At 51.1% G+C, this 13713-nt stretch overlaps 1 protein-coding gene across 1 annotated transcript in view; it reads right to left on the reverse strand.

Moving 5' to 3' along the window:
• Positions 1 to 132: 132 nt before the first annotated feature.
• Positions 133 to 13713, reverse strand: part of bs (serum response factor blistered) — a 30543-nt gene continuing 16962 nt past the window's right edge. Inside the window, exons 3-5 of the mRNA XM_003746250.2 lie at positions 1024 to 1138; positions 748 to 917; positions 133 to 588 (exon numbers count right to left, since the gene is read on the reverse strand). Of these exons, the coding sequence (XP_003746298.1) occupies positions 580 to 588; positions 748 to 917; positions 1024 to 1138 (294 nt within the window). The 3' untranslated portion in view covers positions 133 to 579. The remainder of the gene's footprint in view (positions 589 to 747; positions 918 to 1023; positions 1139 to 13713) is intronic.

The following is a 13713-nucleotide window of genomic DNA, read 5'->3' on the forward strand; positions in this document are numbered from 1 at the left end:
ATTATGATCCATGACTGATTTACGCAGGCAGAGCGATGCTGGGCGAGCGATTTCCTGATATCAGATTCCATGGGGCGACTTGAAGAATTCCGCAGGGGAACCTACGAAGGATGAATAGCCAAGAAGTTTCCCAATATCAATTATGATTTATTCGGCTCCGAACGCGAGCTGCTCTTCGACACACTCCTGACATCTGACATCGCTGAAACGTAGGTATTCGTTTCGAGCTCATCAAATCATGCTTATTTCGATGCGCGCCCTGTACTCTATATTGCGCCACGATACAGACAAGGCTCTTGTACTCCTCTTCGGCCAGGGTGGTTGTGCTTCTGCTCATGTCGATCACAATTTGTTCCCTAAGTCCAGTCAGGAACGTCTTCGCTTTTTCTTCAGCAGCGCTGATCTAGTTGTCGCGGACAGCATCGAGAGACCTCCGACTCCCTCGGACGATCCCCGTACTCGAATTCGGATCAACGATGAGTCCTTATAACGCCCTAGATGCATACTCCAAGAAAGCTTCGTCGTACGGAGATCACCAAGGAGTTGAATGTTTCGGGGCTATGGCTGCACTTCCGAAGCTCATGACTTCTGCGAAAGAAGTGATGGCTATGACCCGCTCTCGAGGAGCGCGAACTCCAAATATCGATATGATCTGCCAGTAACTAGCGTGAACATCCGAATGATGATAATGAGTAGGTTGCGAGTTGTCTCGGAAATGCGTGTTTCGTATCACAGGAGATTCTGTACCTGATTCTCTCTCAAGCGTTGATCTGGAGTCGAAGTCTTCGTCGAAGTGGATCTTTGATTCGTCGGATCTCCTGCTATTATAATCGTGCCATTCGGCAGCATGACAGCCTGTCTCACAGGTTCTTCCGTTGAAGTAAGGACACTTGGCAGGAAGACGACGTTTGGCGTTTCTGCAATGCAGACGAGTTTAGAAATGAAGCTGGGCAAAGTCCGCTCGGAGTGAGAGCTACAGAGAGCCCTACAACGAATTGCGGGACGGTTCCGGCTGAAACTTACTCGAGGCCGTCGCTTCCTGAGTCGCGCTCGATGAAGTTCCCGCTTGAGTATTTTCCCGCGGCGGCGAATCCGAATCCTCCGACTCTTCCTCATCTTCAGAGCCTGAGGTCTCCACCTGCGGGCAGAAAAAAACATAAGTGATCCTGCGCCTCTCGGTCCATTGTGTTGGATTTCCGTGAGGAACAGAGGAAGTTACACAGTAGGCAGCGCCGGTGACGACAGGGACTCGCCGTTGAATCGAGTTCGATTTTCAGTCATTCTGGGGAATCCCTCGGGATTCCACTCGGACTACTTCTTGAGTCCTGAGTCGTCATCCGCTCATGAGATGGCGCGACGCGTTTCGTCGGAGAGGTCCAAGATCTTGCGGTCGGTCTCACACTTGTTGGTGTTGCTCACGAACCAGCGCTTCGGGCAACCGTCAACTAAACCCCGAAGGCTTGAGTTGAACAAGACGGCGTCAGTGCCACAAGCCAACTCTGAACCGCGTAGTCATGGTCGCTTCGATTGTTTAATCTCGTGGAAATATTTTTTCGAGAATTCCTAATTGTTCGGTTCTCCCTAATGACCACTGCCGACTCAGTTTTGCCGACGCTTGTGTGATGGTCGGTGGACTGCGACCGCTGTCGTTTCTTTTGCGAGTCGTCGCGGCGCTGCTGAAAGATCGAAGCGGCAGCCGCCGCAGACCGGTCCGTCGCTTGCTCGGCCGGAATCTACCCACCACACGCACAATCTTCCGAAGCAAGGTTAACATTAGTGGCCCGACTCGACGTCGCCGTAGTAAAACCCACGCAGAAAAGACACTTCATTCATAAGCCGCCAAGCCTCTCCAGCGTAGCCCCAACGAAATCCCGTAGGCGTCGTGTTTTTCGTTCCAGAATCTCAATCTCCGCTCCGCCCAGCGGATGAAAATCACAACACCGAGAGTTCAACCACGACCACTAAACAACACGCGGTCCTGTCTCGAACATCGATGCATATACGATGCGTGTCCTGGGGTACGAACATACGTCTATGAGTTCTATGAGCTACGAGGAAGAAGCTGAACGTGTGTGAGCATCCAGCAGCTAATTATCAGACGCCGATATTGGAGCAGACGAGAAATTGAAGGCGTAAGCCTCATCGTTCCCAGGGCCTGCGAGGGACCGCATAGAGTTTTCCTCTCCGATTCTCCCCAGGTTCCAACCCCTCGATGTTGTGGATTACGAACAACGATCTGAGCAGGCCGGAATCCTTGTGACGATATTCCCCAGCTCACAAGCGCTAGACTTCAGACTCAGAATTCGGACCTGTGGAGCCTGGAGAACTCGACTCGAAAATCAGGGACACCATGGGAGCTCCCATAGTCGTACTGCGGAAGTCAGTTCCTCCACGAGGCCCCCGAGGGGAAGGAGAGACTGAAACAGGACTCCGGCGGTGGGCCTCGCCCCCGGCCGCACGCCCGATGCCTTTGAGCAAGCGCATATCCGTCGAGGCTCCTTGAACCAGACTCTTCTTGGTCTGCCTCATCCGCGGGAATTCCAAATCGCGGCGAGATGTAGGATACCCATGACTTCCGTCTTTCTCCCCTCGTACCCCGAACCAGCAACAAGTTCACCGCATACGAGTAGGACCTAGTAGCTGGTAGGCGACTCCCGCATCCAATAGGAGTTCTGTCAGCTCTCCGATCACTTTCACTGAATTTTGAATCGTCAATTTTCTCCCTGGGCGGATTCTGATCATAATTTCGAGCGTGCGTCGCCCGACGTAACGAGCTCCTCGTTTGGAAGCGAAGAAAAACAGAATAGTTCGGAAACGTGGAGACTCGCCCCCACTCCCATTAGAATTTCCGCGGAAAGAAGAACACGAACCAGAATCTCTCGTTTGCTCATCCACTCATTCACGTAGCTCTGCGATTGTCGACCGTGTTGAAGACGGCGGGAGCGAACGCTTACTCATCGTCTCACCGGAAATCGGTGAAACTTCGCGATGCAACGTCTTCGCGCATTTCCACGAAACGACAGCGAAAACAGCGTACGTACGAGTTTCGCCCCTTCCCGTAGACTCCTTCCTCGGTTACGTTCATTCATGGATCGGATCCATTGATATGAGTGGGCAGGCTACGCCAAGGACACTGGACGTCGCAGAAACATCATCACCAGTTGTTGTTAGCGATTGAAATTAATGCGCAGTGAATTGAGCCCGTGTGGACACGATCGACGTCACGTGTCGTAGTTTGTTTATTTACCTTAAAACCAAACTTCCAGGTCAATGGTTCGCAAAAGTCGATAATTCGTGTCTACAAACCGAATCTAGCCGCCGGACGATCGCTACTGACTAATACACCGAATTTGCGGACATCTTCCGAACCAGAAACTTCGGGTTCTCGCTCGACCTATCACTCGAAGCACATGTGTATTCTGGAGGCGAATGTCACGCCTGACCGTTCTCGTTCGCAGCGTGACGTAATCTTCGGCTCTATTAAAAGCGGCGCACCCGAACCAGACTGACATCAGCCGAAAGTCACTCGCGAACAGCAGAAACTCTATTTCCTGTTCGGAGCATATCGGGGACTTGGTCGCTCCTCCTGGTTTCTTCATTGTTTCTTCTGTTCAAATAATGCAGTCAGAGTTCCCGTCAAATGACACCAACATCCGACAATCCGCGTCGAAAGTTCGATCATTAATTGCTTCAGTTGTTCATGTAAATGTAAATGAAGCTTTCGATTAGCGATCGCCACGCAGTGCTGCGTTCCGCCCGGAGCTCCTCATCGCGAATCACGTTCGCATGAGCCTGGAGACGTCTTCGATCCAAACGCGCGGGGTACGGCCAGTGTTCACGCTACCTGATCGACTTCAGCCGCTTCTGTTCCTTGACGAACATCGGTCAAGTGAAAAAAGATACAATGGGAATGGGTCTCTTCTGGAATCGTAAACCGGGACAAAGGGCTATCGCGAAAAACTAATTTCGTTACACGCACTTTTCGAAAGTTTTCGTGCACATAAAAAGTGATTCTTTGGAATATCTGTCAATACTTTCCCGAGGTGTAAAAGGAATTTCTCGGTATCCATGGCCTGTAGATTAAGCATCGGCAGAGACGTTTTGCCCCCGAGGAGAACAATGTGCCGAAGCCGTGGATAATATTCGCTCCCCGGAAAAGAGTTTCTCAAAACACGGTGGAGTCTCCGGGAACGATGATAGATTCGACTTGATGGCTTAGCATTCGATGTTCGCTGATGGTGCTCGAGGATGGATGAGGTTTGTTTTTGAAGTCGTCTCGGTGGATGAGGAACGCAAATTCCAATGAACAATGGCATGGATCGTACGCGCGAGTCTACGAAAAGGCCAGACTTGATCTCTAGCAGCGGTCGAGTGTTGTTTTCGCGTAGATTGGTGATGATCCTGTGCAGCTACGGAGGAAGCGAGACTCGAGCTTCTTTGTGTCGGAGCGACCAGAAGCGAAACTCGGCAGAATTCACGTAATTTAAGCGTGGCACGTGCGTAGGAGTTCGATTTCATTCAAGAAATTCAAGGTTGACTCTTCTTCTCCGCGGGGCGAGTGAGCAACTGGCTTGAGAGCCGGAGGCAGAAAATCTTTCAGAAACCACATTGGAATTCTTCAACAAATGTAAATGGTCGTTGATTGACACCACTCGCTGCTCTTCCACTCATCTGCGCACTGGTTGCTCATCCAATTAACACCCTCGCCCCGAAACAGGTCGACGCGATCGGAGGCCTTCACCGCAAGGGCAATCTTTGGAGAAGAGCTCATTGAGCTCTAATCGTCAGGAATGAGCCTCATGGATTTCCTTGACGACTCTGCGCGTTGAGAATCGTTCTAGAATAATTTGAATGGGATGAGACCTCTCGGACTGCTTCGACTCCTTTTCGAAGGAAATTCCCGCGCTCTCCAGCGTTTCCCATCAAACACGCTGACTCGGGAGATCTCTTCGTTATCGATTCAAGTGCTCGCCATGTATTGACTCCATGAGAGGGGCGTCGCCGTCAGCGGCATTGTCCTCTAGGCTCTCATGACAAGGATTCATTGTGGCGAAATTGGAAAGCTGCCTCGACGAAAAATGCTGCATATTCCTCCACTCGATCGGAACAGCTGTCGTGTCAAGCAGCATGTCTGAATCAACATATCCTTCCATCCTGCTCTCGATCCTGACTACCAGATCCGTAGTGGGTTTCTGAAGTGAAGGTGAAGATCGCCGTCAACGGCAGAACCGCACCCAGCGCAAAAAACAATCGAATTCAGTCAGTGATTCAGATGATTGATTGAAGTACGATCACGATGAAGCACAAGTAGCAATCCATCCGACCGTACACGGCGAACCCCTCGTTGAAGCCAACGCGCACACCCTGGATGACTAAAGCTACGTTTTTCCCAGAACTCTTGGAAGGTTTGAGCAGACTGCTCGAATGCAAATAACAGATCGGCGAAGGGGTGCTAGAAAGAATGACTCATCGGATTCCCTACTGAAGAGCAGCGAGCCAATCAAGCAAGCTCCATTCCTAAATGAGTCGGCATCCTGATTCGCAGGCATGGCCAGGCTGAAGACGTCGCGGCTCGCGGCCCGAGCTCTCGTCGCTTCCGCAAGATTCTTCATTTTCTGAAGTTACATAGATGCAGCAGAGCAGCTAGAGAACTTTGAGGGAGTCGCCTCTGACTCTGCAATCGGAAAAGCCTCGTCTGTCGGAGAACTCCCGAATTTTTTCGAAACTTCCGATCTCTTTTCCTTTCATTTCTTGTTCTCGTAACAGCTTTCGTGGGTGCTGTTTCGATTAGGAGCTGTACGGTTCTGTTTTGTCAGGACATCCAAAACACTTCAAACTGAAACCTATCATCGGGAACATCTCTTACGCGTTGACTGAGACACAGCAGGGGTGAGCCGCAGCCAATACCTTGTGTTATTTTTCTGAAAAATATATTTGATTCTTCTTCTCACAAGAGGAATCTTCGAGCGTCTCAGTATTATCTCGTCAGTTCGTCATGTTCGATAACGATATTTCAGACACAGCAGTCGTCGTGAGGGAGGCGCTGTAACCACGAATACGATGCTGTTCCGTTGTCAAAGGCATCATCGTACACGCAACTGACGTCTCTATACGGACCTCCATGTTACTCGTTTCAGATCCGCGCCGTTATGTAATGGCGAGAGCGACGGGTTATCTAACGGCGAAGCTCGATGTCGGGCGTCTCGAGTTCGAAGTCCGAATGCTCGGGATCGTCTGTGGCCTCGCCGATGATTTCGTCTGTTTTCGGGAGCGAGCGAGTCGAGCAGGAAACTGACGGAACAGTAGTCGTGGTGAGGTGTGCGACTCCGCTGAAGACGCATAAACTTCACTCGAGGTGTGAGTATACAAAGTCGAGCCGGTAGACAGCAAGAGGTAAGATTGGAAGAAGACGAAAACTCGTGGTGAGCGATCATAAAAGCACTCCTCTTTTGTTTCGTGTGGTCCCTGAAGTTCTGGGCACGCAAGCCTCAATCGAAGAGCAGGCTCCATCGTTTCCATGAAATTCGTTCTATCGATCTGTGATGTGATTATTCTCGGGTTCAAGCTCACTTGGCTACCATTTGCTCCAGGGGATTGTAACGGTCAACCTGCCGAACTTTTCCGAGCCGCAGAAGACCAACCCTCCAAGACCTCTCCCGGGGTCCTCTATTCCTCTCGTCGACGAGGTCTTCCCCCTCCCTCTCTCCGTCCTCCGTCCTCCCCATACCCCGATAGCGGTAAGCGAAGCTGGATACCGTAATTCGAGCATATCTTAGTGGAAGACCCGTAACGTCTAGCACGGATACGCGATATGACTTGTCTCGTATGATCAGAGCCTCACGTAGTACTTCGAATCGACGTGATGGCGTGGGACGTCAAACGCTGATGGTATCGCAGCGGAGTCGAATAGTCAGTCTGAGCCAGCGTGCCAGTCAGCTTGCCAGCCAGTCGCGCAGCTCACAGGTCGGTCAGTCTGTCGGCTTGTCAGTGTTGTTCACTGTAGTATAGTATCGCGTGATTACGGCGTACGTAACGCGCCCATTTGCTGGATTGATTGATTCTGCAAGCCACCGCTGACCGCTCCGCACAAGGTCTTCCGTGATTTCGTTTGCACATTTCGAGAAACGTATCGCGGTCATAATTTAAGCTTCGGGAAATTTCTAATTCTCGCGCAAACAAGAGTTTTTTTCTTGCTCCTTTTCGTCGAACGTACGTCTCGGATGTCGACGGTGATGCATGATTTCATTGTGAGGTGAAGAGCGACACCGTATGAGCATCGAGCCTTTTGGCCACGTACTCATCGTTCATGGGAAACAAGGTTGCCTCCAACTGAGAACAAACGAACGATTTGTAATTTTCCTCCGATTACTTCAGCCTCGATTTTTTTCTTCGAAATTCCATACCGGGCAACAGATATCTATACAGTCGAGCAGAGAGCGCCCGGGCGTGGACGGCTTCGACTTGAATGCTAATTGAGACATTCCATGTTGAATGCGCTCTTGTTTCCGCGACGATTTCCCGCTGGGATTCAAGCCGGCAGCATAGTTCAATGCATAATTTCCGCCCCTGCGTAGAGTGCGTTGAGAGTTCTTACGCCAGGGTGAAATCCACTTCGTCCGATGCAGGAGTGGACGGAGAAGGTCCAGAGCATGCCGGACAATACAGTCTGACTCCGGCGTGCTTAGCGATCGTTGACAATTAATGCGACTGCTTTGTATCATACATTGAGCCTCAGCTCATGTTTATGACTTGAATTCACGCTGCAATGTCATCAATCAAACGCCGCCGCTGGTCGACAAACAGACGTCCGTTATCATCGAAGTCGTCAACGCTTGCCGTAGCTATGTTTTGCTTCTTGCGATTCGGACCATAATGATAACAGATTGCGATGGGCTCGCGGATCAATAACGCTCCGACGAAGCGTACGATTGCAAACTGCTCTGTCTGATCTGAATCTGCACGTAAATGCGGCATCTCAGAGCGTTGACTTCAGATGCAGGCGGTTATTGTGACTCCGCGAGGGTCAGACGTTGTTGTCGATGCCTTTTACTCACTTATATGGCTAATTCGAGCATTAATCTATCCTCTCCGCGCCGCCGGCGATTTGTCGCCTGAAACTCCAGGCGCGGGACATATGTGGGAATCGGCTTTCATTCCCGTGCGCGAAGAGCCAGCCACAGCTCAAGCTTCCCAAGTTTCCGAGAATCGCGGAGCCAAAGGATCCTTACAACGACCAGCGCTCGCCCATAGCGCTCTGAATTCTGTGAGCTCATTGAAAATGCCATCATTTTCCGCGGCGTATGCGTATGTTTATTCATTGAGACAGTGTTTCCGAAAGCATCACAAATCAACTCGGTGATTCATGGCGTTGAAGTCTCGCCGTATCTGATAACGGCGACGCATCCGATTCCGAAAGAGAGAAAAAACACCCGCCCACGGGGGAGCAAGTCGATTTTCGCCGTATGCTTTCATTGAGTAAATCCGAGAATTTCCAGGAATCGAGTCATCAATGCCGACCGCAATTTCGCAAATGGTTTCGCTGAAAAATACGCTCACGGCTCGAACGACGAAGCAAAGAAGTACCGTTCTATTTCCTGAACTAGGGAGGAGTGTTTGAACTCGTGGACGATCGATCGCAGCTTCTATTTGAACTTGAGTCATCGAAGGGAGGCTTCCCTCGCTCACCCGCCGAGTTCTGAACCTCGCTGGTCGGACAAGGATCAGAATTTTTTCTTTTCCCCCCGACCCCATTTTTCGGGATGGTGACCGCAGGCTCGGAGTCACCGGGGATGCTTCCGGTGAACCAGGATCCGCCGCCTGTCGGAGTCTTAGACTTTCCCTCCGACTTTCGGTCATCGAGCTTTCAGACCCCTCTGATTGCTCGACTGATTAGTTTCCGCATCGTTGAAAAAATCTCAGAGTCAGATTGGTCCACTCGATTAGGCGGGACGTTGCAGACACTTGGATGAACTTTTCGGATTAAGAGCAGCGATGGCAGAAGTAGCGGCTGCTTCCTTCCTCATTCATTCTACAATACGTTCATTGAGCGGAGCGGAGCCAGCATTTCCAGGTTCTGAACGCTCAGCCCCAATGTCAAGAACCGTGCGTTGTGATCCTATACCACGTGTTGGTTGAACCCGACGAGTCGGAGCTCCGATCGGTCCGATCTCTGAGATTTTCACACGAGATGAAAGTTCCCGGCCGCAGCATGCACCTCATGCGAGTCCAAACCTCGAGAGCTCGGGAGAAATCCCGGAAATCCGAGCTCGAACATACAGGTGTTCGACGATCAGAGACGATCGGATAAAAACGCCCACGGGTCTGCCGAGTTGTATCCGCCAAGCAGTGGTGTTTATAACTCGGGGGAAGGAGGTGGATTGACTACAAAGTCGAAGACGATGACGGAGCAGAAAACGAAGACGACCATGTCCGCGGCAGAGACATTCAAGCTGCGGAAGACCACGGAACATTGTACAAATCGCACTTGCGAAAACCGCAATCGAGATTACACGACGGCGCGATGGCAGGACCGGCACTCAAATCGGCGTCAACGATATCAAACTTCAAAACAATTTTATTTCGCCCATTGGAATTGGATTTCCGGAAACAGCGACGGGACTCGCGTCCACGGAATCTACGTACGAAAGAAGCATTCTTCGCGGATCCCTCACACCGGAAAGAAGTTGGGATCCTCTCATACTCTCGAACAGGGTGGTTGTTCTTCTCAGGAACCCAGCAAGGATCAATTTATACTTTACATGCATAAGAGACGGACTGCCGCCAAGCTCGCTTGGAGCGTGATCCAGATAATCCATGCGGCCGATGTTCGACTCAGGAACCATCGTTGGCAGAGAACAGAAATCGGTCACGTGACGGAGGACGCAGTTTCGAAATCAATCAAGTGCGCAGGGTTCATTGAAAACTTATAAATAACGGCCACGTGTCTGCCTCGTGACGTTCCGGTCACATGACTTACTTCTAGTCGGCCAGTCAGCCACTAATTTGTTTCGTTCGCTTAACAGCGGCCCTTTTCGATTCTACAGACCATGAATTTTGAGCGAGAAACGACATCTTCATCAGTCGTACCGTCGTATCCCGGAGTTCCTTCAGGAACAAATCGGCGATAGGCGGCTGAAACAAATCCGTACGAATCCGAGCACGTGAGACGAGTCGAATCGAGGTCAGAGAACATCCGAACCTTCGGGAGGCTCACTAACTTCTGAGATTCCAAGCATGTCGGTCCGCGCGCCCTCTTCAGGCAGACTCCTTCGATCGTGCGGGTGGATGATTTTTCCGGAATGGTCAAATCTGGGGTTCGACTCCCAGGTCTCGAGCTTGGAGTATCGGAAGAAGATAAGGAGGCGCCTCGACGGGACCGAACGGTTATTCCGCCTACTGAACTCATCAGACTCAAGGCCTTCGAGATTGATTGTCGATCCGAGACCCCGCGACATGAAAGTCCCCCGGGAGGCTTCCTCTCCAACGCCGGGAGCTCATGACTAAGAGGTGACGTTTGAATTAGGTTTTGGACAGCGACGATTATTGCGGTGTTGGTGGTCATAGTGGCTTCTGGCCAGCGAACGTGTGGGCTATTGGAGAAGACATATGACTCATAGTCTAGCTACGCTCGTGGTCCTGCGGAAAGACTACGGGCAACGCAAAACCGATAGCTATCTCGTTAGGAGAGGCATAGTGGCCATCAATCCAGGTATCAATCTTGGCGGTAGAGTTTGCCGATCACCGCGCGGTCGACTTCCCCGCGTCGGTCGACAAGCGCTTGCCCGGCTCACCGACCTAAAAATAGCTTGTAGGCTTCTCAACCATCGCGACAAGCCCAGCACTCCCTCGGCCACATAACGGTCTCGAGGAGTCGACGGATCTCCAACCGCAACACTGCAGATGGAAAAATAATTTATTTCCGAAGAATTTCAGAACCGGGAAAAAATACCGATTCGCGCCCGGACTCGAATGGAACTCGAGGGCAGAATAGGCTACGGTTGGCAATCCATCTCACTCCCTTGACTTCAATCCATCCATGGGGCAAATCCGTCACTCTCGTTCGCGTTGTAATGGTCACGCTCTTCAGGTCAAAGTCACGTCCGACGTGTAGGGAGAACTCCCAATGTTGTCGTAAAGGTTCCGTGGCTGGTCGGTCGGAGGGTCTGCTCTGAGCGAGCGGGACCCACCCGACCGGCTGGAAGGTTAGCGGGCTGGAAGACGCGCTCCGTCCTCTCGGAGAAGGGTACTGCGGTGTCAATGGGGCCCCAGGTTCCACGAGTCGTTTCGTGCTGTCCCATTCTCCGAGATTGAATGGCTGGATGACTGGCTTGTCGGTTCGGTGGCCCGTCGGTCTGTCAGTCTGTCGGTCGGTCGCCTGCCTCACCCGTGGGTTCGTTGGTTGGACGGTCGGTTGGTCGGTTTGTTGCTTGGTTGGTTAACAGAAGGGCCATTCACCTTTCCACGCTTCCACTCCATCCAGGTAGAGTTCAACTCCCTCGAGTCTTTCGTAAGCCGGGTCTTTCCTCGACGATCCCTGTTTTGACACTGCTAATGTTGTCCTCCAAGCCACCGTCGAACTGAGAGGCGGACGGCATCGCAGCCCGAGATCGAGTCGCCGGCTGGAATCGGGAGATTGATGGACTTATACAAAACGCTGTCTTGTTTGTCGGGCTATGATTTAGCGCGATGATCTCAGTCGAGGAATATCAAGCGCCGTAACCTTAATCAAGCTACGAATGAATAAGAGGGCTACAGTTTCGCGGTCTCTCGCGGACACCACCCGGCGGAAAGTGGTCTCGTTAAATAGCGGGATAATGCGCGTATTGTCTGGAAAGACTGCGCGAGTGCGGTATCGGGTAGCCCATGCAGCCGAATTTTCGGGGAAGACTCATTGATGGAATTATATCCACGTTGAGATTTTGTTTCGCCCCTGCTGACCCTCTCCGCCCCCTTCAGAGCGTATTTCAGGGTTCGCTCATTATGCGCCCGATGGCGTTGTTCACGATATTACAGAAATGCGGAAAAAAATTCCAGAGAGTGATCCATAGAGTCGCGCCCGATCCTTTCACTCAGAATGATACAGGGAATCAAACGTTCGAGTCGCCTGAATGATAGAAAGAAACGACCGCGCCAGAGTGCTAAATGAAACTTTTTGGCACTTCCGTCCTTTCGGAAACAGTTCTGAAAAACATCAGCAATGATTATACGAGCGTCAACATCGACTGACAGTCATGAGACACGCTCCAACGACGGAAAGCTCCGTATCTCTTGGGATTTTTCGAAGTTCGTATTTTTCACCGCGGGACGCCCACGCCCAGAAAGCCGATCACCGATTGGCTTTCTGTAGAAAAACACCTTGTCATGCGACCCTAGAGACTCCGATTTCCTGATACATTTGAGTTCCAATCCTGATCAATTCGGCGCGTCTATCGTGGTCTCATTCTTCCTTTGCATTGGCGAAAGTACAGATCTACCCCAGGGACTGCCGACTCCATCAAGAGCAGAACGAGCATCGCTTCATTTCGAGACTCTAAGCACAATCTATAGACAGCATAAATCTCTCTGAGGAGCTCGGAGCATGGATGATCTTCGTCATCGTCCTTGATGGATGTCGCGACGATCCGATCAAATGCAAATTGTCCTAATTCCTAATCGTTATGTGGAATCTTTAAGAACTTCTTGTCTCCATTTCAGGCCGGCCATGGTTTTACCCTGATGCTTGAATTCTCATGGGCGGACGGTGTTGACGATGAGAGGAAGTGGCACGATAAGCAACCTTCACATCGGACCGATCGAACGCAGCAGAAGTTCGGTACTATTTCATTTCTCTTTCCTCTCGTACATAAATCCGCGTGAAGTTCGTGCCGTAGTTGTTCGTCTTTCCACTGATTAGTCGTCGAGGCAATTTGCTCAGAGCTTCTGAAATTAGAAGCTGCCACCGATGCTGCGAATCAAATCAACTTGGAAACAAGGGAACCGAAAACTCTGTTCCAAGAAGATAACGAGTCTCCGAAAATCGAGACAACATCAGGAGGAATAAATTGAGATCGAATGAGGTGTGACGGCAGTCGAGAGTCGAGATGATCGGACCGTCGTTGATCATGAGCTGTGTGGATAAGAATCTTACATCGCGAATTCGCGCGCCGAGAGCGCCGGAATCGGGGCTCTTGCGAGAGTTCAGATGCCCTGCGTCGAGGTCTTCGCCGACGGTTGTCTACGCTTAACTATACAGACCATGAATCGTTCCCGGTGGAATTCCGGGCGAGTGAACTAACGAAACAACTCACGGTGTAGACGCGTTTTCTGGTCACGTTCACCATTTGTTTACTTAGAGCCAACCTCCCGAAGGTTCTCCAAATCCCGATCGATTCTTGTCGCTTTCAGCTCTAGATGTCTCTCGGGTTTCCGCTCTGATCTCTGTCCGCAGCCGTCGCGGTCGTAAAAGTACGAGGTTGCTCTGTGATACACGTTTAGCTCCGAACAATCGACAGTGGTCCCTCGCCCCATTGAACAAGCTCTTCGTCGTATTGGAAACGTTTATTTATGTCGACGGCGAACGTTTATGTCATGCACCGAGCGGACATAAAATCATATGGGCTCGATTTAATTTTCGATTCATCCGATTATACTATTGCTTCGACTGTTCGATTGTCTCTCGGAAGAGAACGGAAAGCTCGGCGGGATCGAAGACAGAGATACAAGACGAAAACCACT

Source organism: Galendromus occidentalis, unplaced genomic scaffold (assembly GCF_000255335.2).
Source record: "Galendromus occidentalis unplaced genomic scaffold, Mocc_1.1 scf7180000077492, whole genome shotgun sequence".
Lineage (NCBI taxonomy): Eukaryota > Metazoa > Arthropoda > Arachnida > Mesostigmata > Phytoseiidae > Galendromus > Galendromus occidentalis.